General features: G+C 49.2%; 1 protein-coding gene across 1 annotated transcript in view; it reads left to right on the forward strand.

Moving 5' to 3' along the window:
• Positions 1-11,343: 11,343 nt before the first annotated feature.
• LOC104531986 (LIM and cysteine-rich domains protein 1-like) overlaps positions 11,344-12,756 on the forward strand; it is a gene marked incomplete at both ends in the record, with an annotated part of 2,228 nt that continues 815 nt past the window's right edge. Inside the window, one exon of the mRNA XM_010177056.1 lies at positions 11,344-11,432. Coding sequence (XP_010175358.1) covers positions 11,344-11,432 — 89 coding nt within the window. The remainder of the gene's footprint in view (positions 11,433-12,756) is intronic.

Genomic DNA, 12,756 nt, shown 5'->3' on the forward strand with positions numbered 1-12,756 from the left:
AGGACAGGACACGGGGAAACGGCCTCGAGTTGGGTATCAGGAGGAACTTCTGCACTGGAAGGGTTCTGGGGCCCTGGGAGGTGGTGGGGTGTCCATCCCTGGAGGTGCAGACGAGGTGCTCAGGGAGATGGTTTAGCAGTGGACAGGAACGGTTGGACTCAATGATCTCAAAGGTCTTTTACAACCAAAAGATTCTATGTTTCTATGAAATATATATAATATATAACATATATTTCTGGACAAGAAATCTACTTCAGCAAAACGTTTGTGTTTGTTGTTCAAGTTAACTTGCCCAGGGCTCAGCCCAGTGCTGCCCTGTGCTCCTGTCCTTGGTGGGGATTGCTTCTCTCCCTTTAGACCCTCTGGGAAGTGTCCCCTGCTTGGGCTGTCGGGGACTTGGTGCTCAGAGTTGTGGTTTAGCAGTGGACAGGTGTGGTTGGACTCGGTGCTCTCAAAGCTTTGTTCCAACCCAATGACTCTCTGACTCAATTCTCTGACTTGCTTTCCCCAGCAAATCCTGGGGCTCTGCCACAGTGTCTCTTGATGAGCAAAAGCACCAGAATAACTGAGACACCCTCCTGGCATGGCCTTCAGCCGAGGGAAAGGGATTTTAATTGCTAAATAAAAAACGTGTGGAATGGGTTGTCAGGGAGCAGCTGCTCTTACGACCTTCCTGGCTGTACCTTTGTCACAGCATAATTAGGAGATGAGTTCAACACCCAATGTTAGTGCCTCTTGGTTTCCACATTGTTGTGATCCCATCTCTGGGTGCCAGATGGCCCTGACCAGGCAGTGCTCAGGGCTGTGCCCTGGGACTGGTTTCTCTGGGTCTGCCAGAGCACAGGGACACCTCTGGACCTTCCTGGGGTGGGGAATCACACCCTTTGCCATGAGCTCCTATGAGAAGTTTTTTGCCACTGCTGACCTTGGAGATCCTTCCCTGCCTGGCAGGATGAGGTCAGCCCGTCTGTCATCGAGGTGTACCTCCCTCTGTCCCGTTAGCTTTGAACTGTACCATGCTGGATCCCAAGAACAACTGTTTGCTGGATTTTGTGGAAAACCATATACTCTCTGCAGGTTTTCCTGGGCAAACGCTGGTGTTTGGCAGCAGGACTTGATGTCTGCTGCAGTCTGGATGGCTGGTGCCCTGTGATCCTCCTGCTCTGTGTGTGTCCTCCCTGAAGTACCTGATGCTTTGAGGTGGGATTGAGGGATTCCTCCTTCCTTCCCTCCCTCTTCCTCCCAGCTCTGCCCAGGGACCCTCTGGCACTGTGGGGTGACCCTGTCCCTGTGGGCATGCAGGGGGTGGCCAGGGTTTGGTGAGGACCTGCTGGGAAGGTCTTCTATGGTGTGTCATCCTCAGAGACTCGGAGCAATGTCCCCTCTGCCAGCGGGTCCCTGTGGTTGATAAACCTTGGGCATGTCCATGGGGTCCTGGTTGCAGCAGCTTATGTGGGGAGGCACCTTTGGGTGCCCTGGGGAAGGTCTTACCAGGCTCTGAGTGGTGATGGATCCCACAAGTGCGAGCACTGACCCTTTCTGATGGGCAGCTGCAGCTGTGGGCTGTATGCTGGGCTGTGGTCCATCGGCAGCTCAACCCCTGCCTTGTCCATAGGGCTGCTCCCAGGGCTGGGGGGCTGAGTGGGGTAAAGCCCCTGCCAGAGCCCCAGGCAGGGGGTCCCGAGTGGGGAAACAAGGCTGGACGTGGGCAGCAAGGAGGGATGAGTGAGTCTGTGCCCCGGCAAAGCCATCTCTGCACTAGACCCATCTCCCAGGAGCTGCTCGAGCATCGTACCCGGGGATGGAGTGCAGCGGTACATCAGCAGGCTCACCAGGCACTGAAAGACTTCTGAAGGGAGAAACCATCAGAACCTTCCCAAAATGTGCCCTTGGTGGAAGGACAAGGGACAAGGTGTCATCTGAAATCTGTGAGGGGAATGGCACAGACTGTCTGCGGTGGAATGGGTGAGGTCTGCCCTGAGATCTGCTCATGGACCGGCAGTGCCGAGCGTGACCCCCGGGCGTGGGTGAGGGAGGTGTGATGCCCAGTGTCCACCCAGTTCTGCTGCCTGTCACCTGAACTGGGACCAGCCATGGTGGTATAAAAAAGGAAAAGTCCCAGCTAGTTTGCACTCTCAAAGGGATATGAAATGACATAATAAAAACAAGAGGGGAAAAAAAAATACAGACTCTGGATCACTGTCTGAATAATGTACATCCAAAGACAAACAGGCGTCTTCGCAGCAGACGACTGTTTAATTTCCTGAATCCCGAGAAGGGCACTTTTTCTGGGCATGGGGTGGAATACTGTCAAATTTTAATTTGGCTTGGCAGTGTCAAGCAACCAGTTTGAGCAAGTTGGGGAAGGCGAGTCTGGAACTCATTAGGGCTTGTTGCAAGGCTCTGAAAATTTGATTTTCAATCACTGTTGGGTTTAATTATTGTTGATGTCTTGCCTAGCATATTATGGGATTCTTTCTGAGGAAATTAAAACAGCATGAGTGGGACGGCGTTCTGTTTGGCAAATGGGTTGTTTAGATTAAATTCTAAATGGAGAGTTGAAACAAAGATAAAGCGTGATGGCTGGCATTCCGTGTGGTACTGGAGCTGGTTCAGCTGGACTGTGCAGGCAGCAGGATTTGTGTACTGTTCTCCCTAAATTCAGTCCATTTTTTGTCAGGAGAAGAAAATAACCCAGTAAGCTAACGGCACTGTTCAAAGCCAAGGTAAAGTTTACTCAGTTAATACAAATTTTGGTTCTTTAACTTTTTCTTCGGTTCTTCAGCATGGATTTTGCAAACACCCAAAGCAAACAGACTGTAGGACAGGAAAAAAGCATTGCTGCTGCTGTGATAAACCGGAGTTGGGGTGAGCTGGGGTCTTGGGGAGGGAGAAGCCTCCCCCATCCATCACCAGTGTTTGTGGACGCTTGGACTCCTCTGCATGTGGATGTGCATGGCATTGCTGTTAAGGATCAGGGACTTGTGCTTTGTAAATTCCAACAATCTCGAGCTTTTCAGAAAACTTGAGGAACATATTGGAGACTCGGTGCCTGGTGATGCTCCGCAGTGTGGGGCAGACAGCACTCGGCTCCCAGGTAGCAGGGGTGATGCCCAGAAGTTGTCTTCTGCAGGATCTATGAAGTCTCTGCCCTTCCAGTCGGTTTGGGCAGGCGGTGATCCAGAAGTACGGCAAATGCTGTAAGTGCAGGGAGCGTGCCTGCAAAGCCGCTGTGTTAGTCACTGAAACGTGTTGCTGCTCGTCTGTAAGTGCTGTCAGTACCTGTACAAGCTGTCAAACCTCCGCTCTGGGAAGCTGCACCTCCATTTCTAGCAATTAGAGCACAGAACGTTGTTTATCCCCGTGTCCTGGTTTTCAGCTGCGACAGAGCTAGGTTTCTTTAGTGCACTCTCTCTCCGTGGGGTTTACATTTATAATCCCCTATATGCAAAAAGGTGCAACAAATTAATTGTCAGAAGCCGTCCACTACGCCCAACGTGGGGCACAAACCCATGACCCTGAGATTAACAGTCTCCTGCACATTTATAATCCTCAAGTGCTGGCCAAGTGAAACCACCACACCCTTGCAGACTTCCTTCGTGTTCACAGCTTCTGGTTATAGTCTCTGCTAGCAGAAGCTCAGGGTTTCGCTGTGAAAAGTTGGTCCCTTCTCTGCAAAGCCCCTCTTGATGGCCCAGGGTTTGGTCCCTGTGTTGGGGGCAGGTGACATGTGGGTGGGGAGGGGGGTGTATCGCCCTGTGTGCCCCTGGTTGGAGCTGGTTTGTAGCTGTGGGACTGTCCTGTCCCAAGGACAGTGTCACCGTGTTGGAGCCCAGGGGAGGAAGTGCTGCTGCTGTCACGGGAAAAACAGATGTTGATCTTAATGCACAAACCTGCTAAGCTCTGAGCAAGTATTTATAGATATGAAATCATAGAGCAGCACATGGGTTAAAGAGCTTATTTTGGGACTTGGACTCAGCTAACTCAAGTCCCATAAAACACAGTTTACAAGTTCTAAAATCCCTCTCATCCTGCAGAGAGGCACTGTCTGGAGTATTTGTTTAGGCTGAGGTTTTTTCCTATTTTAAAAAAGGAAATACTATACTTCAGCCATTCAGGAAAAGAGGTATTCAGCTGTCCTAGCTTGGAGCTATTGCTCCATTTAAAGATGGGGTTCAGAGAAAGGGAGAGATTTCAGGGCAGCTATTTGCAATTTTTGGAAGGGCAAGAGTTGCCTAAAGCTGGTGAGCAGCCTGATTCATTGTACTCGTACCACCTCACCACTCCAAACCCTCGGACTTCATCACCGAAGTTCCCACTTCCCAAAATGCAGCATGTCAGTGCCCTGAAGGCCTCTCATTCCTGGTGATAGCTCAGCACCTTCTGGAGGGATGGAGCTGGGTGACTGAGGGTAATTGATAATTAGTGAGACACTCACCTGAGCACTCTGGAACTCAGCACAACTGCTGTTTAATTAAATTTGGCTGGGTTCTTCCCATTCTGTGCACCTACTCACTGCTTGGGTTGGTTTTATAATGAAGCCCAAGGGTCTGAAGCACTGTCTTGCTTGTGGAAAAAGTTATTAATCTTACTTTTCAAAGTCTGCCCTTCTCTTATCATTAATTCACACATTGTTAGTGGAGAAAGGAATGCTGCCAACTATGTGCTCTTGGAAGAGCGAGGTATTTGCAGAGGCTCTGCTTCTGTGGTCTCTCTGTCGTTCTGTAGGCTGGCATCTGGCAGCTCCATTGAAATGGTTTTCTCCCATATTGATGCCTTTCCCTGGTCTTTATGTTGCTAAAATAAACAACAACAAACTTCTTACTCTATGAAGTGTAATATCAATAAGCACTTCCAATATTCCAGATGATACCAACTCATTCACTGGTGACTTAAATAAATCAATCCTATAGACAGATGAAAGACAGTCCTTTGTAAGTAACTTTTTTTTTTGCCATGAGCGTGGTAATTTGGATAACTGTGTTTGCTTGGAATCTGTCAGGGAAACAAATTGCTTTCAGGTCATGGTTACAGTAGATGCTTTCTGTCTATAAAAATGAGAAGAAATCACAACAATCCTTGCTGTTCTCAGTCAAAATCATAGTAGCCAGTGTATATATTGATTAATGCACATCTCAAAGTAGTTGTTTGCCCTTGTACAAAATTATTCCACTTGCAGCTACTGCCAAGGAGCCCCTTCCACAAAGCAGGAAAGTTTATCCAGCACAGCCCCGAGTTTCCAGCTCTGGAGGTCAGCCCTCCTGCCTGGCCTTCAGCTGCTCTGACCTTTTTTCTCTGTTCTTTTTGACTGTCTTTGGTGTTTGGGGCTTTTTTTGGCTGGATTTGGGGGGGGTGGCTTGACTGTCATTGATGCTTGTTTGTGGGTTTTTTGGTTGTCTTTGTCCTTTTTCTTCTGTCCCAGTACTGGGTGCTGACTTCTGAGCACTCCTGAAACTGGACCTCACTGGACATCAGGTGTAGTCAAGGAGGATGTTTGGTCATCAGCAGGAGGGGGGGAAAAAGTCAGCATAATACCCAATGTGTAAGACTGATGGACAAGGTTGGGTTTTTCTAGCTGGTAGCTGGTGTCCCATTGCTGGTACTTGCTGAGGAGAGAGTTCAGAAGTCCCTAGCTTTGGTCAAACAGGATGCCAGGTAGCCCACCCTTCCTGGAGGAGAGGCAACAGCACTCGTGCTGAAAAGGGACGGTTGGATGCAACATGTAGTTGTGTATTGTAAGACAATTATAGCAAATCTGCCCTGCTGCACCCACAATAGGAAGGAAAATGCAACCAAAGAGGTTTTTTGTATGTATTGAGTCTGCTTTGTTCCTGCTCTTGACTAAAATACAGCCCCATGGATGGGTTAATATCTTGCTGTTGGGCTTGGCTGGTTTTTCTCCTGCAGCCCATGTAGCTTTAACTGATGGTGATGTCCTTTCCCAGAGCCTGCAGCGTTCCCCTCACTGGGACACAGATATCTGCTGTTAGATGTAAACTTACACCCTCCAGTTGTTGGAAATCCTTTAGAAGTTTGAGTGAGCTCCCTATTATTATGCAAGCTTAGCTCTATTACAGTCAAATAATGACACCAAATTAATTGCTCTCCATCCATATCCCTGAACTCCTCAGCAACTGTACTGAGCACACTGGTCCCACCCGTGTGAGTATCCTGTGACTTTTCCTTTTTTCTTTGACTTTGAGAAAGTCCCTTGAACAGAGTTGTTAATCTCCCAAATTTGTTGCAGCTGGAGGAACCCCACCCAAAGTGTTCCTGTGGTCCCTTGGCTTCAGTTAAGCTCTCTTCTGCCCTGGCTGTGATTTATTGGGGTAGGGTATCAAATGCTGATGCTGCGTGAGGTCTTCCAGAGGCTGCACCAAAGGGTCTCTATGGACCTTGCCTTGGGTGCCGGGGGAGCATCTGCCTGTGAGGAGAGGTGAAATGAGGACCTCGGCTCTGAAGTGCTGTTGTGAACTTGTAGTAACTTTTTGGAAACCAGCTTTTCCTCCTCCCTTCCTAAAAAGGAGGAGAAAACATACTTGAGGTAGTTACGTGTCTCCATCGCTGTTTTTAGCCTCCAAATAAGGTGTTGAGCAATAAGTGCTTTCAGGATCCAGAAACCTCTGCAGAAGTAGGAGGGCTCTGCTTCACCAGTCCCTTCTGGAGCTGTGGCTGGGGCAGGTGGTACCAAAAGCCCTTTTGGAGGCTGGAGGGTGGTGGGTGACCCACACAGCAGTGCTGAGGAGGAGTAGTGTTCTTGGAGGGGTTACCCTTCAGCCCTCTCCTGAAGCTCCTCTGATGGCACTCAGTTTCTCCATTGGCATTGAGCACAGCATGTCGGAGCAAGCTGAGTCCTGCCTCGTATCCCATCACTGCACGAAGCCAACTCTTGCAGGAGGGTGTATGTTCTTGGAAGCTTTAGGGCTCTTCAGCAGTCTTTGATTAATAACCATAGTATCCAAATTTGCCAAAACTCTGAACCTTATTTCAGGCCTGAGTTCCTCTGAGGATGAAAATCCAGATTAATCCATCAACTGGGCTCGTGGTCCTACAGCTCTGCTCCCCCTCAGCTGCAGTGTGCTGGCCTGCACAGCTGCTGACCAAAGGGATGTCCTCTTCTGACTGAAGCTGCCCTGCATCTTCATGTGGTGTGTTGTGTATGTGCTGCTAAGGGTGAAACCATCCTGCCAGGAGATACCTTGGCCTTTCAGGGTATGTGTTTCCCATCTGCAGGACTATTACAAGCTCTTTTTTTGTCTAGACCAAGGTTCCTGTGGATATGCAGGAGGAAAAAACTAAAGGTCTTCCAAGGGAGAATGGTCTAAGCATCCCTGATCAGATAAGGATCTCCTTGCTCCAGTTACCATCCTTTTGTTACAGTGACTGGTTTAGCAGCTGGAGATGGCTGCACTTCCCTATTTCCACCTTGTTTGTCACTTAACCAGGTCTGTGCTGTGGTCTCGTGACATGTAGCAGGCTTCTGCTGGAGGTCAAAACTAACTCATCAAGTCTGTCTTGACCCTGTGCTTTGTGCACTGCTGGAGAGAGATGGTGCAGGGAGCAGTCTGATAGCAAAAGGAAAGGAAGAAAACTGAGTGCCACCAAAAAGCAAGTGCCAGACTCCTGACTGCTTCCCTTACGCAGTGTCAGCAAATTCTTCAGCCAGGCTGGAGGACCAGGCTGCAGGCAGCGAAACGGCCCCTTGGGCACGCGCTTGGCTGCCTGAGGTACCCTGAGGTCTGCTGTTCCTCTGCATGATTCCCCTCCTGTATCAAACCCCTAAGGTCCATAAAGGAAAGCAGAACGTTGCTGTGGGTTAATCTGTGTGACAGATGTTCAGTGGGACTTCCTGATTCTGCAAGGACCTGAGATAACCCAACCTCTCTGCAGAAGCAGCTGTTAGTGGGGGATGTGAGGATGTTGGCTGCCCCTAACTGGCTGCCTTGTAAGCAACAAACCCAGTTGTCAAACTGCCTCCAGTAGACTGGCAAAGGGTCCCTGGCCAAGGTGAGCTGGATTGCTCAGAGGGTGATGACACCAGAACAACCTTCTGGAGTCTCAGCTGAGCTGTGAATGGAGCAGGCTGGTGGAGCTGGACCCTGACCTGATCATAACTTCTAACAAGGGGTTCATCTCACCAGACCTGCCTTGGAAGATCAGTGTTCCTTTGAAGTTCAGTGCTTCTTTCCAAAAGAGACCTTAAACTCTAAACCAAGATGGAGCCATGTCTGGGGTTTTTTCCTTGTCACTTGTCATTATAGGCTTTCAATTTTCCAACTGTTGAGTGAACTTAACCAGTGTCTAGGATGGCGGTGCCTTTGGCCAGTATAACAGTGAACCATGGTATTACTGGAGTGTTCCTGAGATTGTTCAGAGATGTTTTTGTGGGCAGAATGGCCTCAATTTCCTATCATTTCACTACCTAAGAATTTCCTCTGCACTGACTTGCTCTTTCTCTCTCTCCTTTAATAGCAAGAATGCTATAAGACACAAAAAGCCAAAACAGAAATCTCAACATGCATTGTATATCTGGTCATGGTGAGCAGAATTTGCTTTTCTTCCAAGCAGTTTATTGACACAGGGTTTTTAAAGGCATTACAAATGTCTTCAAACTCTTTATCTTAAACTTTAGTGTCTCTTTGTTTAACACTGATATTACCAAATGGGCTTGGGCATAGGAGGAGTCTAAGACAGTAATTTGTTTTACTGGGTTTGGGGTTTTTTTGCTGTGTTTTGTGTCTATTTTTTTTAAAGAAATCTCCTTTTAAGCATATTTGAGGAGCTGGAGCAGAGCTGTGAGGAGAAGCTCCATATCTGGGCAGGAAGTCCTGCTGACCAGGCAGCCCAAGAAACGGGCAGCAGTGCCTGTTATGTTTGGCCCCTGCACAGAGATGGAAACCAGAGTGGCTCAAACCTCCCTCTGCTTCTGAGGGAGTGAGGGATAATGCTGTCCTCCGTACAGGTGGTGCAGCAGATGCTGGGTAAGTGCCCTGTGCTGGGGCTCAGGTGTGTTCTGCAGGGTGACATTTTGCCACAGGGATGTCCCCGAGACTTTGTGGGGTCACCTGAGCTGTCCCACAGGCAGTGGTGGGGCTGAGCTGCCGTCTCAACACCTTCCCCTGCTGCTGCAGACCTACTCCAAGAGCAGGGGAACTTGAGACATCTCAGGAGCCACGTCTTGCCTTGAAGAGCCTCTCAGTTTCCACATTGTTTCCTCCATATGTTTTCCATGCTCCAGACTCACAGCTTGTGTGGTGAGGAGCAGTGAGTCACACCACTGACACCTGCAAACAGGAGTTTCCAAGGGAGTCTGGAGCTCCTGATCACAAAGGTATGTGGTCTGGTCCCGGCCAGAGCAGGGCACAAGCAGGGGGGGCTGGTGACTAGGTCTTCTGTGCATGCCTGGAGCTGTTTGTGGCCAAAGATGAGGGCTAGGACTTGTTGAGTTTGGTCTTAAGGAAATGGATAATCAGCTTTTGTTGTATAACCTGAAGACACCAATCACCTATTGATGCCAAGGAGTTTGTTCAAGTGAAACAATAATGGCAGTTTAGGATAAGAGCTGAGACTTTGCTGTATTAAATGTGATCCATTGTACTGTGTTTGGGCTGAGTATGTGTGTGACTGGTGAGACAACAGCAGAAGCTCAGGAGTGGTTCCTTGTGTGGGGCAGAAGTGCTGTGCTGGGTCGGTGGGTGGGAAGGTGCAGCTGGCCTTGCTGCAGCTGCTCCAGTGAGATGTCCAGGGATGGCTGGTGCCCCTTGGGTCAGGACTTGTGAGACTTGTCCATCCATCTGTGAGCTGACTCTTCAGCCCCCAGTGATGAAGGACACGACCCATTTGATCCCAGCTCTGCCCACTGGTAGGCTCCAGGATGCTCACCCTGCCCTTGCCCAAGCCATTGTGGGACATACTGGGAGTCATACAGGTGAGTGTCTAAAACAGATCCAGCAGCCTGGACACAGATCCTCCAGGTAACTGGTGTGATGGGTTGTGGCAGTGTGAGGGTGTTCTGAAGAACTGGTTCCATAGGTCACTTCCATGGGGTTCAGACTGAGTGAAGAACAGTTAACCTCAGTTCAACTTGGACCTGTGACAAGAAGCAGCAGTTGGATTTGGACAAGTAGAACAAATTACCAGGTTGAATAAATTACCATGAAAGGGTCTGGTTAATACTGTGAGATAACGTGAAGGGCTGGGTTCATGTGTCAGTGTGGAGGTGACAGACTGGTGGCCACCCCTAGGTGACTGCGAGTCCCTGCACTGACAGTTGGACTCTGAAGCATCAGATTGTCTTGTTGGGGGGTTCACACACTGGTTGTGCTGCTGACAAGGCTTTTCCCTTTGCTTTCCCCCTTGTATGTAATGAAACTTCTCCAAATGAGTTTATTTAATCCAGATGTTTGTATTTTAAATAAACAGCCATTCATAGTCCCTTGCCTGTACTTAGCTTCTGTCTGGCTCGTTAAGATCAGAGTCAGTTAAAACAAAACCCCTATCAGTTAGCAAATGTCTAGCACACAGACCCAGAGCTGGCAGGATTGTAAGTGGTCTGTGCTGGAAACTTCCATGTCTTTATCTGCTCTGGAGAGCTGACACAGAGCCCAAGAATCAAAAATGTCCTGTTTTTCTGGCTATTAGAGGCAGGGGGGAGTGTGTGTGTGTGTTAAGGGACCAGTCTAATAGCAAAAGGAAAGGAAGAAAACTAAGTGTCACCAAAAAGCAAATCTTAAATCTTTTTAAGATTTATTTTTATGAATTCCCAGGGTGAGAGGTCTGTTCACTGCCTTCAAAATATCTGAAAAGACTGCAGGTGAAAAATGAGGTGAAAACTACAGGTGAAAGCCATTCCCAAATGCAATAGCAGTCCTTCTGGCAAAGCAAGCTGGAATGGGCCATTTCTCACCCTTTGTGCTGTGCCTCTCAAGGATGAGCAGCCTTGTGTGGGGACATAATAGTTCTGCACAGAAAAATGTGTAAAGGCTTGTAATCTACCTTAAAATTGGCAAACCAGTGTCTGACCATTTCTAGAACCATCTGTTCGTAAAAGCTTCTGTCCTTATTAGCAACAGCAGGTTTTCCAGGTAAATTAAATGTATTTCCTGAGTACCATCAAGTAACCTTTTCCTCTTGAAAGCTGCAGAGTATGAGTTTGAAAGTTGGAGGAGATCTTGCGGTGCCCCAGGTCCGTGTGGGAGCCTTGAGGAGGTTTGAGGCTTCACAGGACACAAGGCATAGCTCAAGAAATTGGTATCTGAAGGACAAAACACAATATTACCCTCTACTCTTGGATAGTCTTTGAGGATAAAGCCTTTCCAACTCTGGTGTCCTGTTCTTTTCCAGATGTCGGTGAGCCAGCCGCAGTCAGGAAGAGGTGTGCCTTGTTTACGCTGCAGAGGGACGTGCACGGGCTTTGAGCCACATCCTTGGAGGTAACATCTCAGCCTTGATGGGCCCTGCCCAACACTGTCCCTTGGTCATGTCGATATTCAGACTCCTGTGCCTTTGAGTGCAGAGGAGAACTGCAGAGCCCGGGGGTGGTGGTGGGAGGTGCAGAGAGGACACGCTGTCTGGGCAGGACAACTGCTGAGCTGAGAGTGGAGCTCCCTGCTCTCCATCTCTGTTCCCAAACTGTCCTGCTCTTTTCTTTTTTGAGTTAAAATCTCACCCACAAGGGCTCACACCAAGCTGAGGCTCTCATGCAGTGGTAACACTGCTCCCTGGGCGTTGAGGCTCTGCTAGGTTGGGCGCAGGTCTTGGCAGTGAGCTGTGCCTTGGGAAGAGGAGAGAGCCAGGTGGGAGATGGCCCAGCCTGCAGAAAGGTCTCACCTGCCACGGGACCATCCCCAGCACAGCCCAGTGGGGTTGGTGCTATTCAGTGGGATGTTGGGAGGGGGACACGGTGCTGAAGCTGCTGCACACTCTGCTAAGCACGAACCAGCCGGTGCCAGGGCACAGCTCCTGTGCCTGCCACACGCTGGCTTCCCAGCCTGTCACATCGTTGGGAAAGCAAACGTGTCCTTCCTGGCTTTGGAGGCAGGGAAATGCTGACCAAAAGGATAATCTGGTGCTGTTGGTGTCTGCTGAGTGCCTGGCTGTCACCCTTGTCCTCGAGGGTGGGTGTGGGTGCAGAGCTGGCGGTGGAACAAAGCCGTTGGCGAGGGCTTGGTGCTGTGTCCTGCTTGGCAGCCACAGTCCTGACAGCTGAAATACGACATTTGCTGCCAGAAACATCTTGGTGTTTGATGCTTTAATTCCATTTTTCCTCTTAAAATCACTAGTTTAGGTAAATAGCTGCCACTCTCAGTAGCTGGTGGGAGCAGAGCAGTGCTGGTGTTTGGCTCTGGGCAGGGGCTGTGACTGCTGCCCTGCTCTATCTGCCTGCAGACCAAACTGGGAGAAACAAAGGGGGCTTTGAAATGGAAGGAGCTAGCCAGATGTCATTAATTAAAAAAGAATTAATGCCCTCTGAGATTGTCTTGCAAAACACTGGGCTCTTTTCTGTGAGCCTGGAGGACTCCAGTTTGCTGTGGGGCTGGGTCCTGTCACAGCAGTGCACAGGAGCCCAGGCTGCAGGTGGGCTTCAGTGGGCTTCATGCTGGTGCCAAACAACTGTGTCCTGCAGCCTTCAGTCCACAGTTTCAATACCTCAGCTGTGTCAAAAGCCAAACTTTAAAAAGACTTGTTTGGTTAAATCGCTACTTTTTTTTTATTGGCTCAATTAAAGGCTGGTTTGAATCATGCTTGTTCCAGGAT

Source organism: Antrostomus carolinensis, unplaced genomic scaffold (genome assembly GCF_000700745.2).
Source record: "Antrostomus carolinensis isolate BGI_N321 unplaced genomic scaffold, ASM70074v2 scaffold38971, whole genome shotgun sequence".
Classification (NCBI taxonomy): Eukaryota; Metazoa; Chordata; class Aves; order Caprimulgiformes; family Caprimulgidae; genus Antrostomus; species Antrostomus carolinensis.